The sequence below is a fragment of the Phyllostomus hastatus genome, unplaced genomic scaffold (assembly GCF_019186645.2).
Source record: "Phyllostomus hastatus isolate PE091 unplaced genomic scaffold, TTU_PhHast_1.1 phas_scaffold_345, whole genome shotgun sequence".
In the NCBI taxonomy this organism is placed as follows: domain Eukaryota; kingdom Metazoa; phylum Chordata; class Mammalia; order Chiroptera; family Phyllostomidae; genus Phyllostomus; species Phyllostomus hastatus.
In genome coordinates this window covers 10,936,024-10,954,916 of record NW_025334024.1, presented here as the reverse complement: position 1 = coordinate 10,954,916, position 18,893 = coordinate 10,936,024, and the positions used below count along the sequence as shown (strand labels likewise).

The window sequence follows — 18,893 nt, the reverse complement described above, 5'->3', positions numbered from 1 at the left end:
ATTTTTGAATATTTTAACAATTAAAATGTTGTAGACTTCTTCACTGCATGGTATGACTTCATCCCTGCTTCAGTCATTTTCAGAGAGTGAGCTGTGTTACTTTGTACTGGCCAGACCTGGAAGCCCTCACACACCGTTTGTCCTCATCACGATGTATAAGCATAGGTCAGAAGTGTCATGTCCCAAGTCCAAAGACCATTTATGATGCCAAAATGTGTTATCTGATTTTAATTATAGAGCGAATGGTAGGGCAGACAGTGGGATGCTGTCAGAGGCGCATGTCCTCCCCGCCGGGCGGGGAGGGCCGTGTGCTCCTCAGACAGCGATGTCACCCCGTCACAAACGTAATAAAACGCAGGGCTTCACTCCCACTTCAAAAAACACCAAATGATAAAAGCAACGTCACAAATCCCAGATTATATATTTCTCAGCTGCCAAATCTAGAAACCTTCCTGTGCTGATAAAACTAGAATAACCTCTAAAATAAAAGGAAAAAGTGATTGTTTATTTTTTTAATTACTAACATGCTTTAAAATGTATCTGCACCAGGATTAAGTTAAAAAAAATCCACAATCAGGGGCTTACATTATTGTGTGAATAAATTTATTAAAGAACAGGCATTGATGAGAGAGAGAGAGCTTGCAGAAGGAATTGGCAGGGGTGTGGAGTTAGGACCCCAGGGGTAGAGAGAGGCACGGCCACAGCCCAGAGGTACTGGACAGGCCAGTCTGATGAGCTGTAGGACTCGTCAGAGTAAGAGCGGTGAAATTGAATTCTGCTCATGTTGTCTGCTAATTGTAATAAAGGGTTAGAGATGGTTTTCATGTCATCATAGTACAATTTGGGATTGTTACATAAAAATTACTCTTCCTGCTTGGTATCTGCTAGTCATGCTCATTACTGATGATTGGAGTGAAAAATTGTTCCTACAGTTCATCTTCACTCGTAGAAGTGAGCACTGGAGGACAAAGAAAAAGCAATTCCTTTCTTTGTGGTTCTCCTTCTGAACAGGCAGACAGCCTGATGTCATTTCCTTGTTAAGTGCGTTGTTCAGACTGTATTAAGCACCAGCACCAGAGTTAATGGTTCCTCAATCAGCTCCTTTAAGAGAACTATTTACTCAAAAATTATATAAAAAGAGATCTCTCTAAGATGTAATTAATCAAAGGAAATTTGAAGGTATGAAGTTGTGTTGCTAATCTTTAAGCTTTTATTGGATCAGTTCTGCCACATTGGAAAAAACATCAAGATCATTACATAACCTTGAAATTGCATAAAATCTCTCATGGAAAATGTGCCCATATTTTAAATAATGATATAATTTAACCTATTGGAAAATGACTGAAAAATCATTGTTTGAAGGCAGAGTGTAGTTCACAATGATAGTTTATTACAGATAGGTAACGGTGCAAGAACACCACCAACAAAAATCTGTTGATACATCCCGGTGGTAGTGGGGAGAACCCGGCTGCATCGAACCACCTCAGTTCATATTCCCCCATAATTTGCAGGCCGCATTACATTTTCTCTTTATATCCAAAACTCGTGGTAAAATTAAGTTACGAGTCCTGTTCACGGGTTATATTTTACGTTAGAGTTTAGAGTTTTCTAAAAGCCTGAAGATGGTTTTTACTCATTCTGAGCAGTAGCGTTGGTCTATTTAGAGGCAATGACCCATAGGGGTCATTTATCTCTTCTGAGGCTGCAGAGCCAGGAAGTAACTCAGGTTTCTGCAGTGGAGACTTAGGCCAGATGTAAATAAAGTGTGTGGTCAGAGGGAAGAGGATGTCTACTTCATCTTCTCAGAAGAGCTTTAAGAGCAAACTTCGGTCTCAGACATATTTCACGTAAAACCTGCTTCAAAGCCAAAGGAAGCCATAAGAAAGTTTAATTAGATGACTTCAGGACACTGCTTTTGTAAAGGTCTTGTCACGTGACAAGAGGAGACAGGTTACGCTGAAAGCACAAGAGAAGTACAGGTTACCCGAGGTCTCAAAATACCTAAATAATGATCTAAACCTCTAAACAAATAGCTTTTGTATTAATCTGACCTTTCAAGGTCAGATATCAGAGCTGCAGGTTTGGTTGGCAAGTCAGTACCGTTTATGAAACGTTGCTCCTTTATCCACATTGAATTTGCTGCCTGCCTTGCCACTGGACTCCTCCACTGTTGTTCGCTGCTGTTGGCGCGTCCTTGCTGTAACTGCGTGCCGTGGGGACTGGCCTGCGGGGTTCAGCCCTGCTTCTCCTTTGAGTTACGTCACCCTTTTCAGGCAAGCCTTGCTCATCTCCATCTTTGTGGAGGAGAGATACTGAGATCCTTCGAACAGATGGCTCCTTTTCATAGATATGACCAAACTGCTTAGATTTGCCTTCTGAGTTTTATTTAATTTTGTCTTATTTTGTCTTTTTTGTCTGTTTATTTTTTTTTGTTTTTGTTGTTGGTTTTTGGTTTCTTGGGGTTATGAGAACCACAAGAAATTTCATGACTCATTCCTTTTAAATCGTTCTTCCACCTACTTCATCTCTCTTTTCCAGAAGTAGTAATAAAAAGGCACTTACTTCATGCAGATTTTAACTATTGGGTACTCTATTTTCTTTGTAGACCTTTTGGTAAAAGATTTTTCTTTAATAAAGCAGAAGTTATTCCCTTTGTTGGAAAATACAATTGAGGCTAATTTTTTAATAGGCAAGATTACCCAGAAGTCTGAGTCAGATAAGTATTTTTATAACCGGAATCATCCAAAACCTGATTGTCGTATCAGGATTTGTGTGCAAAGCAGGGGACACTCTCATCTTCAACTCCTCCCTCTTCCCTGTTTGAACCCTTACGTGATGTTGGCATTTCGGGACTCAGGTAACAGGGAAGGTGCATATTTTTGCTGGTTGGCTTTATTAGCACAGTTGTCAGAGCATATACCTGATGCTATGTGTTTCTAGCGCCAACTTTGCTATGAGCAATTTAATGTAGCCGTTAACTTTGGTTGGACTTAGTTCTGGGGAGATGACTGCAAAGCCCCTGTAGTCTCCCTGTGCTCCTAATTCTAACTCCATCCCACTGACCCTTCTAAAGCAAGGAGTCGCTGGGCCAGTCCAGCAGGTGGTGGGGAGCCTGGTGTTTGCCTGTGAGGAGGTATCATGGGGCTGACTCCCTCCCCTCTGGTTGGAGGAGAGTCTAGGGTCAGCCTATACTTCTTGGAAGAGGAGGAGAGACCCTGACTTGCGTGGATTCCCACCTCCCACTGGAAATACTTGGCTTGCACGATGTCTGGCTCCCACTGGGGAAAAGTCAGCCTTGAAAACATCAGTGTGCCCACTTTTCCTCTTTGCCAAAAAAGGAATGACCTGAAATTTGAGGACTTCCTGAATTCTACTGAGGATGACTTGAAATTTGGACCAGTTCCTCTCTGTTCTGAGGTTGGGTGGCTTCTTTGTCCTGCAGTTTCACTGACATGGATGACCATCTTGTCTACCTTCTCTGTGCATCAGCCACCTAAGGAAGTCAGTGACTGAGAGTCAACCAGCAAAGGAGAAAAACAACCCATACTTAAGATTCAGCTATAAAATGGGAGAAAAACCAAAGTAACCAGTATCATTCCCTGTCAAATAAAGCTACTCAAGGAGACAGATGGCATTCTGAATGAAACTTAGTAAGAGTTTGCAGGAAATTCTAGTAAAGCAACAAAAAAACCCCCTTGAGGAACTAAGAAGTTTTATTTCTTGATTTTTCCAGACTTGAGAACTCAGCAGGAATGAATGATCTTTATTGATGATTGGCTTTCTTACCTGAAAGATAAAGTAAATGAAACATTTGACCCATTCAGAAATAAGTTCTAAAAGGTAGAAAACAGGAGGCAAAGTAAAAGACTTTAAGAATAGGCAGAGCAGCCTCAGTGTGGATAATCCGCAGTCCAGAAAGATGAAAGGGCCAGGGTGGAACAATAGCTGTATACACCATCTGTGACATTTTCCAGGCTAAAGAAAAACCGTGTGTCTGCAGATTAAAAGGGCCCACCAAGACCTACGCCGAAGAGGCGAGGGAAGGTGCACACCTAGAACAACCTGATAAATATTTCCAAATCACAGGGAATCTTGCAAATTTTGGGAAAAAAAAGTTAAAGAACCAGAAGCTGCTGGATAATAGCCACAGACTCCTGCAAGAATAGGACTGTGAAGGCTCATGAAGTAGGCAAAGAGAATTACCTAATTTATCAAGATGAAGTTCTGTTTCAGATACATCCCATCACATTTTCTAATTTATTTCTTGATGGCATTATCATGCTTCAAAATTTTCATTAGTTCCTTTTTTCTGTGTTTGTTTTCTGTCTCGCCCACTGGAGTGCAAGATGCTGGAATTGCAGCGAATTTGTTCTCCATGCATTTAGCTCTCAAACAATAAATATTCATTGACTAACTGTCCATTTGAACTTTTATATTATAACATTTTTATACAATAATTTATAATAGGTAAAATGTTTTCAGTTTGAAGGCATAGTATTTAAAAGTCACCACATATCAGATTTTTATCAGAGGAATGAATCTTATGTAATCTATTTACTTTGGATTTTTTGTTTTGGGGGTTTTTTTTTAGTTCATAAGGTAAGATTTTTTTAAAGTCTATTATTCAAGATTTTCACCTTGTAGAAGAAATGGGAAAAACACTGTTTTGGTTATGTTGCTATTAAAATATTCCCTTTTCATTTCTTATTAAAGTAAACAAACAAACAAGCAAACAAAAAACCACTCTAAGGCAAGAATGTTGTCTTTCTGAAACTATGTGTGTTTGAATGTTTATCCATTCAAATGAGTGACTGCTGTGTGGTGGGACTAAATTCTTTGGTTTTTACACACTGGGGAAATGCCCCCGGAGTCAGAACTCGATGCTGGGTGTTGAGGGCCCCCTGCATGGTCAGGGAGCTTGCGGTCCAGCCTGCGAGCCAAGCTGCAGAGGGGCTGGCTCCCTGCACTGTGAGGCGCGGTGGCCCTGCTGGCACGGACTCGGCCTCCGGAGGTGGGATGACCGGGGCTGAGTCCCAGCTCCGCCAGCACAACAGCAAAGTGATGTCATCTCTCTCATTTTCCCATTTCTTTTTATAGTGAATGACACTCACGATGCTATACAGTTCATCATGTTTTTATCATTAGGTATAAAATGTGAATGGAAATGGAGAAAGAGAAAGTGTCCTTCAGAAACCTTGATGTGACAAGACAGGTTTGATCAGGGCTGAGTTGCCCAAGGTTACTTCAAGAATAGCTGCTCCCAAACCAAAAATTAATAACAATGAAATAAATAAAAGACACTGCACAAGATGTGAGCAGAGGAAAGGAAAGAACCTGTCAATCAGAGAGAGGCTCATAAGTGAAAGAAGCTTGTGCTTGGAGGTCCAGCAGGCCTGGGGTCCGGTCAGCAGGCCAGCTGTCTAATCTCAGGGGGACCACTGAAGTCCAGAACCTGAGTGTCCCTTCCGTATGACTGGCCTCAGACACTCATGGCCACTGTAAGGTTCATGCAGTCCCTTAGAACGGTGCCAAGCACATAAGCACTCAATAAATACTTAATTTCTATTACGTTATTTTTAAAAAGAGAGACCAAAATGCAAACACGGTCTGCGCCTGCACATGCGCAGCGCAGGGGAGAGCAGTCATGTTATTGTATGATTGTATTGGGTGGATAGATGCATTGGAGTCTGCTAACCTTTGAACTCTAAAACACTACAATTAATTCTGCTTGTTTAGATTTCATGCTCTCCAAGCATAAAATATAAATATATTCTCCATGGTAAAATTATGAATTAATATTCTGGCATTCAAGCCAATCTCTGTTCCAAAATAGTCCCATAGTAAGAACTCTCACTAAACTGAGGGGCGTGTGGATTACTACAGGGGGCTCGCCTATGCTTCTGTCTGAGTGATAGGCGGACCGAGAAACAGGGAGGAAGACAGTGCACTAGGGAAGTTTTCACTGCGGCACCTGAGTAACTAGGGAGAGTCCCCAAAATCTGGGTGTATGACCTCTACTTCACGAGAACATCATCATGAGCCTGCCTCTGTTCGTAACCTGCCCTGTTCTTGTGGAGGCTTTAATCATTTCCAGAGAGTTGCCATATTATATTTAATTAGCCATATTTAAAATCTTGCTTTCGTTAACCTGAAAAGTCTCACCAATTGTTGTGGAAAGACTTTATGGATCTGACTTCTTAAATAAAGACAAAAGAAACAGGAATCTAGTCACTGTGTGTACACACACGCACACACATGTCGCTATTGCACTATCAGACACAGGCATTCTGTTTGTGTCCCTTGGGTTTGCGTTTGCACCACTGCTATTGCTGTTTCTTTGTGTTTGCAGAGCACAGCGACGTTGACCAGGAGACGGCGCTTGCCGGAGCGCAGGGCTTCCTGGGCTGCCTCTCCGCAGTGCAGCTCAGCCACGTGGCCCCTCTGAAGGCTGCTCTGCAGCCCGGCCATCCAGCCCTCATCACCGTCTCAGGACACGTGACGGAGTCCAGCTGTGTGGCCCAGGCTGGCACCGATGCCACGTCAAGGGAGAGGACACACTCCTTTGCAGGTGGCCTATGGGTATTCCTTTACTGGGACATAAACGCAGCTTGTCTGTTAGATTTAAAATCCTCCGATGTTGCTTTTATGCTACCTTCTTGAGATGGTGTCTTAAAATCGGTGCTGTTTAACTTTCAGTTAGTTCTCTTTGCCATTTCTTTTCTAGACTCTCACTTTCCTGTGCCTGTGGGACATTACAGTTGACATTTCTTAAGTTTGAAATAACAGATCCCACATTGACCTACATTCTGTTCTGGTTTCAAGCATTTATGAATTTTTCAAAATTTCTTCTTTTTACTTGCCTATATCACCCCTCCTTTTTTTTTTGACCTTTAACTGCAGATCATTCTGGAACAAGAGACGACAAAGAGCCCCTAGCTAATGCTACCAAAAGTGACTCTGCGGTAATTGGAGGTAATGGGAAGCATGAATGGGCTCTTCTTTGCTTCTTAGTGTCATTACTGGTAATGGTGAATTGTTAGCATCAGAGAAACTATTTCTAAAGAATCCCAAGTGCTAGGCACTGAATGCTGAGGTCCATGGTGGGGAGGCAGTATTGTTTGTACTAAATTGCCTTACAGAGAATTCCTAAATTCCCAGCTTCCTTGGAGATTTTCAGTATAAATAATTGATAATTTTACTGAATCACCACACTTAAAGAATAGTTGCTAAACTGTGTAATAATGAATATAATTTAACTTGAAAATGACCATCTACATTCCCTGGGTCATTCTGAGTATATTTGAAGAAGTGTTTGATGGCTGCTTGGACATGTCCCTGCGTCTGCAAGGGTTTGTGTAAAAAGTTGGAAAAACCTGACAGTAACATTGGAAGCATGTATGTTGCTGTAATGATTAGTAAAACAGACATGGTTTCCATGGTTTTGATGCTGCCATCAATAAATATTATATTTTTATATGCATTTGTATAAAATATTAGGTAAATAGAATAAAGTCATTCATAATTACTTTAAGTTTAATAATTAACAAAAAAATTTTAAAGTATCTCTTTCTGGCAATGAAACAGTAGATTCTCTGAGACATAATTTATTCAATACCAGTCCCCAAAATATACTTTTTTCTTCCAGATTAGTGATTTTAAAAGAACGTTGCTAATAAGATTATTGAGATGTTCAGTAGCTCATCTTTTCTCCATCTTCTGTACATGATGTGGACATAAAAAGTAAACAATTATATTATTACATTACCAGATAAAGTGATTACACATTTGTTTGGGCAACTTATGTGGACTCTGTATGGTTTTATGTGGTATACCCGTATTCATCTAGACTTCGACTTCCTTTAAGTAGTTAGATTATATTTCGGCGGCATAGTACTGGTCAGATCTTTGTGAGAATATTAACACCTCCATTGCTATTTTTGTTGCTTTTCTTTTTATCAGATCCATGGTGTATAAATTAGATACCTAAAATAGAATCCCCAATTAGTCATGTAAGAAAGAAACAAAAACCAAAAACCCTGTTAGAAGAATTGGTAATAACTGCATCTCTAAGAGAAATACATTGATATATTAGTAATATATTGTATGGTAAAAACTCATTTCAATCTCAACATTTTAAAACAGGTTTTCTAGTCAAACAAATTGTCTCAGTCTCATAGTGGTGCTTGCTATACATTTAATGAGTATAGACATAGGGAGATGGAGATACAGTGAGAGATAAATAGAGTGTGATTATATAGTCAAGCCAATGGTAGAACAAAATATTCACTCTTTAGAATATTGTAGCTTTGGGTAAAGATGACTGGAAAGATTTACAGAGTAAAGAAGATGGTGTGTTGATAAGTCATTCTGTGTTCCTTTAGAATGAAAAGAAGTTACAGGTCACCTGTGAAATTCTTACTTGATTCAAGCACATGGTGCAGAGAAGGACCATAGGGCAAGTTTGCAGCTCAGGGACGGCCAGGGTCTGCAGATCTGGATCCGGTGCCTGCTCTTGACCGTTGCGGGGACTCAGCTTCAGAAGCAGAGCAGCTGGTCGCAGCCATCTAAACTCAGAAGGCTTCGTCCTGGCCCATGCGCAATTTATCTCCAAAGTCGCAGAATATCCTCCTCTTGTGTGTTCCTCCATCTGGGAGCATGTGGTAGAATTCTTCACTCACTGCCTAGCTACTCATAAATTGCACCCACAGTGGAAAACTTCTTAAACCACTTAAGAAGTTTTCCAAAATGGTTAATTCCCTAATGTTCTATATTTCAGATTATTTTTTCTTTAGTTACGAACACTGGACAATATAAGATGGAAAACTGATTTAATAAGACATTTAAAAACCAGTGACCCAGATACTGTGAGGTTTCTGGCCAGGCTACACAGATATGGATGGTCAGGTTTAGACAAGAGGAAGCTCCTTGATATCCTCATGAAAACACATTCATGCAGGATCTCAGGTGCCCCTACTACAGAGTGCAGTGGTTGGCCATGCTTTATTTAGAATGTCTTTTGTTTTGTTTGCTTAACAGATAAAATCAAGGTTTTTCTTGGACATGACAAATTCTGGCATAACATCTTCCCCAAATTAAAGGATAAAAATCACATACACTGAGCACACTAGCTCCTGAGTCCATCCATGATTTGCCTGTCTGGATGTCCTCTCTGGACCAGTGTGATATGGGCATTTGTTTTGTAAGTGCAGGAGCCTGCACCCTCTAATGTCTTCATCAGTTTTTCACGTTGACATTGTTCAGAATATTTTTCTTAAACAAGAGGCCTATACCCAGACAATAGAGATATTTATAGCAACTATTGCTTTTCTAAAATTAGATGCAAATATAACAACAAACAGATACTCTAATTAGAAATATTATTTATTAATATGGCTCATAATAAAGATAACCATACCCGCTAGTAAATTCTTCAGGTTTGAAATGTAGAGTTTGGTTATTGCATTTTTATTAGGTTTCTCTATATTGCTGTCCTTCTTAGATAAGGTTGGCCTGGACAGCAGTTGGCTTAGTCATCGGCAGTTATGATTAGCTACAGTGAACCTGCCCCTAAAACCATGCACTCAGGGGTCCTCTGTGACTGGTGAGATCCTTTATACATTTGGCTTGGTTGGACTCCACTAGAGTTGTATACATTTAATTTAAAGTAGAGTGAAGTCTCCTGGTTTTACACTCGGAGAGTTGATCCACATTGCTGTTATCATTGTACCTATTTTTGTCCAAAAATTAAAAAAAATTAATCAATAACTCTACTGACCTTATCAGAAAAGTCTCAAACTCATGGTGGCAGGCAACAGTTTTCCAAATTCTGTCTTTCAGGAGAAAGTTTAACTTTATCATTGGCAGCATATACAGGGGTGGGCAAAAGTAGATTTACAGTTGTTCATACAGAAAAATACAAAATCTGAGATAATAATTCAAGAATAAACTCTGTTTCATGTACTCGCAACTGTAAGCCCTACTTTGGCCCACTCTTGTATATATATTGTCAGTTGTTCTTCAAGGGACAGACTTCATTCTAAAATGAAACTTCATTCATTTTGGAGAAAATATCTGTCTGCCAAATTTTCAAATCAAAGCAACTGTAGTGTGTCTGTCAGTCATTCTTTCCAATAAAAACGGTGTTCTGTGAAGCAAAACGCTCCTTCTTCAGCTCACAACCCGTGTGTTCACGAGGTGCTTTTCCTGGGGACGACCGTCATACTTTGGGCGCACCAAAGGTGCTTTATGAAAAATGGTCATTTCTTCACCCCAAATGTTAAGAAGACTCATAGCCAAAGGTCAAGATGTAATAAAATGAGTAACGTTAGTGCTTCATCAGAGACACTCTTCAGTGAATCTGGCTCTCTTTCCCCCTGTGACGTCCTAGCAGCGCAAACCTTCTGCTTTATGGATTGACTGACCACTCACCTCAGGTAGCCGTGCCCGAATTCGCGTTAACGAAGCAGGAGTTGTCCCCCACCTTGCTGTGCATTACCAGTGGGTGTGGCAGTGCAATGAAAGAGCCGTCTTAGTACTATCATAAAAATAGTCTGATCCTATGGACCCCCTCAAAGTGTCCCCGGGAGCACCATGCCTGCCCGGTCACACTGGGAAGACTGCTGGCTTGATGTAGTGCCGGGGTGGTAACCATCAGCATAGCTCACAGTTGTGGTATAGAAATCTTTTAATTACAATTAAGTGTTTCAAAAAATCAGTATTCCTCATATAGAAATAATCTAAATATACCTATATGTGGGTATTGATATAGTTCATGAGTCAGGAATTATATATACAACCTGTTCCCACTATTCAGCAGATGACAAATTATTGAAAATCAACTTAATTACAGTGCTTACATATTAAAGTGTAAAAACACATTTAATTATTTTGTGATGTTAACTACTGTTCTATAATTTCAAAATAATTAAAACTTGTTTGTGTGTTAGTATAAATGACCAAATAGTTTTAGAGACCTTCTTGTGTTACACATACTAAATAAACCCAATATAATATGCATTCAGAATAACTGGAGGTGACCCCTTCAAGGTTAATAGAACTCAGAAGTAAACTCAAAATATTATGATACTGCTGGATCTAGAAATACCTGAAATTTTGATCTTTCCAATTTATGAAGTTGGATGCTTGATTTAAGTAGAAACTAATTATGCTGTGACTTATTAACAATGAAGTCAACCTAGTTTCTGTTCAGACGAAAATTCTGACTTTGTATTTCTTTTCTTTTCTCTCACTAGGTTTGATAGCTGTTGTGATCTTTATCTTGCTGTGTATCACTGCCATAGCTGTCCGCATTTATCAGCAGAAAAGGTTATACAAAAGAAATGAGGCAAAAAGGTCAGAGAATGTAGACAGTGCTGAGGCTGTTTTGAAAAGTGAGCTCAACAGACAAAATGCAGTCAGTGAAAATCAGAAAGAGTACTTCTTCTGATGGGCAGCTATGATTAACTTGCAATCACGACATTGTGTTTTAATAGCCAGGGGCTCTCAGTGGACAAAGAAAACGTTCTGGCGTTGGAAGGATGGGCAATGACTTTGCAGCACTGCCATCTTGCCATTTCCAGACTCGAGGTTGCTCCAGGAGGCCGCACCCAGTGATGCATTTCCCATGGCGGTCATTCTCTGTCACAAGGAATTAGATGTTGCTGTTGATTTCCAGCTGTGCTGATATGATCTAAAATGGAAGTTTAAGTGGCTCCATGACTACGGTTTTTACAGCTGTAGCCCTGGTCTCTCAACCGGGTCATGCATCGCTTTGTTCGAGTTAAATAACAAAACTGGACTCCAATGGCCTTGCTTTATTTGAAAACAATATGCTGTGTTTGCTTTAGTGTCCCCTGGTGTTATTCATAGACCTGGAAATGCTTCTAAGATCCCGTTTGGCTGGTGTTTGCATCATAGTGGCCCAGAGCATTTAAACCCCTTTGCCTTTCTCTGTATTACATTCAATACAATTTATCAATAATCTTGAAAGATGTTTTGTTGTCATTGGTTTGTTTGTATTGCTTTTCTTCTATATTTGGCCATTCTTAATGATTTTGAATGCATTGGGTTTTGAGTGTCAGAATTCAGCTCTGAACCTAGAATTCATTGTAAAAATGCTCAGAAAGTGCATTGGTCCTCATTGTGTGATGTCTGGCCTTTGCAAATTTTCTATTTAATTTGCTATTGTTTGGTAGTAGCAGTAGTTAAGACCTTGGGTATTATCTATTTCCCAAGCATTGTGAAATGTTTGCAACTGAATTTGTTGATATAAAAACACAATTCTTAACACTGCACAATATTATTTTTATTTACGACTGTGATATCACAAATGAAATATACTTCTGAGAATATTTTCCCCAAATGTTATTTCCTTTATAGGTTTATACCGTTTTTTCTGAAGTTTATCACCAGCTTTTCTTTGATCTCCCTTCACTGTATTCCGTAGAGCATGGTCTTATGGATGAGAAAAAAGGAGAGACTTCCACTCCCCCAAAGCGCAGAGCTCCACTCCCCGTTCTAAAATATGTGCCCCCCCAGGCGTGTGCTGTGCTCGGCGCTGACCGCCGGGGCATGTGTTTTGAAATATAAACTGAAACCATACCCCCTTCCTGCAAAACCTGTGGAGCGATTAAAGGCTGCTCATTCTTAAAGGGCGATGACAGATTAGATAATATGTACTAAGTGTGTCTCTCCAGTCACTTCTCACTTGCAGCGATGGGGCACACTTACGATGACAGGGTACATTTATCAAAACATACCAAAAGTCGGTATAGCCCACTACCTGGTATCTTCTGATTCAGTACTATACCAGGAGATTACAGAATTCCTGTAACTTTATGAAACTGATACAGTAATGAATTTTGAGGCCATGTAAACAAGATACTTGCATGTAGCTATCTTGGAATTCCACAAGCCAATTAAACAATAAAGTCACTTTGCTATTTATAATCACACTTTCCAGATGCTCGCTAAAGAAAAATGGATTCCTTAGTCTGTCCACACTGGAATAATTTGGAAATATGAAAGTTAAGGATCTTTTTTTCCTTCTTAACTCTCCTACAAAACCTCCCATCTTTTCTCGTAGCACTGTGTCCATGTTGATGTTTCTGTAAATGCCTGACCAGATCTTGAAAGTATGAATTGACATAAGCGGTTCACGCAGGACCTGTGTTGACAGATGGCACATTCCTGTTTTGAATTGAAAGGCTTACGGTGGTGGCTAGTGAAGGACTGAACACAGAGAGGGTGGTTTTTATTCGATGCAAACCTGAATTCGAACTTCATAACAGCCCGAGTCTTTTACAGATGTTTGTGTTACTCGGTAGCAGCATCGACCTGGTTGGGAGCCGGGACATAGACAGGCTTCTGGGTGGTTCAGCCTCGTGCTGCCCCGTGGCTGGTGCGGCCGGAAGCTGTACCTCGACGGCATCCGCGTGCACCGGTATCTCACAAACCATGGCTCTCATTTCCCAATTTGTAACCTTCATTCCCTCTTTCTTCTTGGTAAAATACAGTTTTGAATTAAAATGCACAATATATTTTAAGAAACATTGTATAGAAGTTTAAAATGAGGAAATCATACTGGATTTTTTTTCTCAAAATAGTAAAAAGATGTGTAGATGTATGCCTTCCTTCCTGGTATGTGTGTTTTTGGAAACCTATTGGTACATGCTGTGATTCTTATGAATTGTTAACAAAAGCTGTATTTATAATGTATTTTTTTCTTTTAAATGGATTCCAAAATGAAAGGAAAAATAGAAGAATGTTTACTGGTTGTAACAAGTAAAGGAAATTAAACTAAACTTTAAGTTTTTCCAGAGAAGAATGATTTGACTGTTAGCAATTGTTCGTTCACTGAAAGGTTGTTGTGTATTGAAACTGGGGGACATCCTTTTACTTCTGCAGAGATCCTGGGCACTGAGCACTGCATAGACGCACAGGGTTCTATGGAAAAATACAGGGCGAGGCTAACGTAGGTTTACAGTGGTGAGTACGTGACACCCAGGGCTCATTCCTGTATTATTATGTATTAATTATTCTATTATTTTCCATATGAACAGCTGTAAATGTACTTGTGCCTAATCCTGTGTAGTGCAACTTTCTGTGATATAAAAGTTTAAAAAGCTCTTTATCTGTGATTTCACATGAAAACAATACATAATTAACATTCTCTTTTTGAGATATGCAAATAGAGTGGTGTTAGTGTGGCATATGAAATGGGGGTTATCCGTGGGAAATGATATCTTAGTTTTGCAGAAACAATGCCACCAAAATAGCCTTTGTCCACTCTAGGAAATAGCTCTATTTTTCTTTCAGTCCTTCCCCAAGTGCTGCTCTTTAAAGCACATTTAATCAATTCTTTAGATGGTAAATTAAAGACAAGAAGAAGAAGCAGCCAGACAACCAACCAAACAGAAATCAATTATTTAAAATTATCTTCCATTAGATGGTATTGTCCTTCATCTATAACAAACTTGGAACACAGTCAGGCGGCAACCGGAGAGCACTGATGTATTATTCAGTGTGGACAGCTCAGTTGTGCAGATGAAATGTCCGAGATGCAGATGTACGAGGCGATGCCCCCCAGGGGACATGGGGCAGCCTGTAAGTGGTGAGGCCGTGGCTACAATTTACTTTTCCCTCCACATTTGGCTGATCTCAGTGCCTGCAAGACCTGGAGCTTTGACAATTACTCAGTAGTATAGAAATTTGGAGGGATCTTGATACTCTCTTTGCAATACCCTCTTGATGTCCAGAATGGCCTGGACAAAGTTCTAGATCTTTCCCATATCCTTTTAAAATGAACATAAACCCTTATTGATAGGTCATTGCCATGAATAGATTTGATTTTCTTTAAAAAGTATTTATTAAGTCTATCGTCTTTGACTCTAAGAGAGAGAATTTTCACTGGAGCCCTTTTATATAGTCTGTGAAATAGGCCATGTGAGTTACATCTGACTAATTGCGTCATCAGTGTGTTCCTTATGATAGAAGAAAGATGACACGTTTCATATCGGAGTGTGGTCAGCTGATTGTTTGACTCTCCCATCACATGTCAAGTAAATGATGAATCTACCAGCTACGTTCAATATGTCCTGCTTGTCTTCTGTTTTCCCAAAGTTCGTGAAGTGGAAAACGGTAACGGGGAGGAGGAAGTCCAGAAGCCAGCTGTGTGTTGGAGACGTGTGTCAGTGAGAACGTGCATGCCCACAAGAAAGAATACGGAATGAGGAGAAAGGGACTGTGACACAGTTTGCATACAATGTGGTAAGCGGGTGGGACTTTCAGTAAATCAGTGGGTTCCCTGGGGCCTGGCTTTGAAGGCTTGCAAATGAAAATAAAGTGGGATGGAAAACAATCTGACCCATGATTATACAATTACAATGGTTTCTCCAATGCAGTCATGCTTTGTTCTATGTTGTAGTGTTCTATTTCTAACATTATCTTTAAATTTGTATTAAAGGAGATGCATATGTTTTAAAATTCAAATAGTGTGAGAAATCTTACAAGGACAGACAGCTCTCCATCACCCATCTGTACCACCCACTTTGCCCAGCCCATCGTTTTGAGCTCTCTTGATTGTGTCTCTAGCTCTCTCCATGTTTCTTAATTGCATTCTGCAGAGGCTGGGTTCTCTGGGAAGCAAACTCTGTGACAGATATTATCACCGGAGAAACTCGTTAGGGAGTACTATGGGGATTGGTGTCTGTGGGGCCAGGGGTGAGGCAGCATGGGGCAGCTGGAAAGTTGGGCTGCGCTGCTGTCACAAGGGCCCCCTGCAAAGATGTCCTGAGTTGACCTGAGAGGCTGTGCCCTCATGCTCTGTGTCAACCAGACAACTGCCCGGAGGAGTTGGACAGACAGACAGCTCTGTTCAGCTTAGGCAGTTCCTGAAGAGGGCGGACAAACCTCCTCAGCGTCTGGGGAAAAGAAATCATTTAGTCGTGAGACAGGGGACTGGGTGGCACAGCACAGCGTCCCTGAGGGTCCAGCCCTGTGCTGCTCAGATCCACCTGCTTCACACCTGCTGTGGGAGAAGCTCCTTCAGGAACCTGATAGGCCTCATTTCCGAGGAGAAACTTAACACAAGGAAAGGATGGAACAACCCCTGGCCTCTAGCCCTGCGGGTGGTCTCTTGGCTGCAACCGGCACTCCCCCTCTCCCTCCTCTACAGCCCACACCAGACTCCACAGCTCCGGCCAACAGCTCTGCAGAGTGTGAACCCTTGTCTATTATGACCTCAGGCTGTAGCTACTATACATTTGCATTTACCATTAAAACTGGTCAAAAGAGTATCTACATGTCCAACATATTCTTCCTGTCTCCATAGTATAACAGCAGCTCTGTCACTACCGATCAGGGACCATTTCCCTGACATAGCTTCCCACTAACATCGCATCAGGCAAAGGGTCACGTTTCAGCAAAGGATGTGCGGGAGGTGCACACATACTGGGAGATACACTGGTCCTTCCACACCATACATCAGAGGGCCTCAGTGGGCCCTCCAAAGGTGGTGTTGGCAGATGCCTTGCAAGCAGTAAAGGTAACCCTTGGCTAAAATAAGTAGTGATTCTAATCAAAAGTAATCTCTGTCCCTTTCAGGGTTAAAAAGATCCGATGCAGTTAACTTGCCACGAAATTGGTGTCATTGTAGAGGGGAGCCATGTTCGAGAAGGAGCACTGGTCTCTCTTGCACATGATTTGAACACCCAGGAGCGGTAGCAGCTCCCTTGGCCTTGATGAGTGGTAGCTCATGCTGCTTGGTGATGCATTGCTTCCATTCCTGCCTCCATGGCCACTCTGTTCACACACCCATTGTACCAGCACTTCACTGGCCAGTGACTGAGGTTGGGTGCTACCAGTGGGTAGGTTGTTGTTCTGTCTGCTTGGTTGTTTACTGATGATTCCATGGCAGCGTATGCTTCCTGGTAGGCAAAACCTTCAGCATTCACGCCCCGATCCTCAGGCTTCTCCCTCAGACTTCTAAATCTCCTCCTAGGCCCTGAGAAACTGGCCAGACTACTGCCCCTAGGTCCATATATGTCAGAACCTCAGGCTGTTTATGTCACACAAAGCGAATAACTGGGGCACCACCCAAAAGTTCTTGCTGGAAGGAAGGTTTGTCCTCACTGCTGTCATTCTGTGCTGCCCTGACTGGGACTGCATTCCAACAAAACAGTGTACAAAATAGGTAACGGGCTGCGTGTGGTTCATACATGGGCCATCCTTTCCTACCTCTGCTCTGATGCACTGCGTCCGTAATAATTGTGCTGACCGGGCGAGCGTGGTGTCCTGATGGCATGGGTCTTTTCAGACCATACCATCTTAGAGAGGCAGTGTTCACATAGCCTCGGGTGAGATTGTTGTCCACTCGGGTTACTACAAAGTGTTTCTAAATTTCCCCTCTGACAGGCTTGGAAGAGGACACATTTTTCAGATCAACATCCACATACTATGTACCTGAGAATATGTTACTCTACTCTAGCCAAAGTACCAACATCTGGCTCAGCAACTGAACTCGGGTTTCTGCAGATGAATTCCCCTTTGCTGTGTAAGGGGATACATTCACAGATCACAGGGATCAGGATGCGGGCAGCTTTGAGGGGGCTGCTGGTCTGCCTGCCACACCCCATTCACCGTAAAGTTCTTCACCCAACTGACCCGAGGCACCCTCCACGCAGACCCTTTTGTTTGAGCTCTTCTGTAAAAAAACCCTGTGTTCAGGTGCCTCTCTAAGCTTCTGTGTGTGAAATGCTTGTGAACTACAGGCCTGTCCCCACATTTCCTGAGTTAGGTGTATGATGTCTGATCCATTTCTTTCCATAATATTGGTCTCACCTTTCTTACAAGGTGGAAATGCAGTGGTCAGTGAATCTAGCCAGAGTTAGGGCTTCTTGCTAATCCTTCTTCTCCCTGACAGAGAGGACTGGAAATTTTCATAACTTGATTTGCTTAAGTGACTTCAAATTGCCTTTCTGACAATTAGGAGCTCTAACCATTATTTTTTGGAAAGTCATTAAATTATTAATAATGATTTTATCAAGCCATAAAGTAGCAAGAGCAGTTCTTATAATTCTTTGCATCGTGCCAGACTAATTTGTGTTTGCTCGTAACGAAATAATTCCTTCAGTCTGTGGGCACATGACTGTATGGCCATTGAACTGACACATCAGCCTCCATGCTGTTCCTAGGAGGAATTTGCTGATAAATTATGTTTCTCTGAATGAATTCGTGTTTTCTTTGAAAATAAGCTGTTAGTAATGATTCATGTTACTCTATATTCCAAAGGAAAAAATTAATTTTTAAGATTTTATTTATTTATTTTTAGAGAGAGGGGAAGGGAGGGAGAAAGAGAGAGAGAAACATTGATGTGAGAACTATTGATCTGTTGCTTTCCACACCCCGGGACCTGGTGTGCAGCCCGGGCTCGCGCCCTGAGGAGGGACCATGCTGTGACCCTTCAGCTTGCAGGCCGGCGCTCAATCCACCGGGCCACCCCAGCCTGGGCAACAAATTAATTTTTTAATTGACCAGTGAAATGACCTGTTCTTCCAAAATACATGTTAAAAGAAGGTGGTCACAAATGACTATGCGATTGAGACTCTTTGCAATAATTTTTTCATTTGTTTAAGATATTTGGTCAAGTTTCCTTAGTAGAATACCATAGCACCAAATAAATTATTGTAGAATGGCATCTTCTGAAATAGGATTGTACTTATGTGAAATCAAGTAAGTCACATATAACAAAAGCATCACATTGTATCATATCAAAAAATATTCAGAAACTAAAACAAATACTGACCAAACTGATTTCCACTGAGAGCCCATGTAATAAGGATTGTAGTGAAAATGCTGGGGGTGGTTTCTGCATGATGTCACATTTCTGTTCCGAT

General features: G+C 41.1%; 1 protein-coding gene across 1 annotated transcript in view; it reads left to right on the top strand.

Annotated features, from left to right (window-relative positions):
* CNTNAP4 (contactin associated protein family member 4) overlaps positions 1-12,418 on the top strand; it is a 234,159-nt gene extending 221,741 nt beyond the window's left edge. Inside the window, exons 22-24 of the mRNA XM_045818618.1 lie at positions 6,350-6,568; positions 6,901-6,972; positions 11,253-12,418. Of these exons, the coding sequence (XP_045674574.1) occupies positions 6,350-6,568; positions 6,901-6,972; positions 11,253-11,446 (485 nt within the window). The 3' untranslated portion in view covers positions 11,447-12,418. The remainder of the gene's footprint in view (positions 1-6,349; positions 6,569-6,900; positions 6,973-11,252) is intronic.
* The last annotated feature ends 6,475 nt before the right edge of the window (positions 12,419-18,893 follow it).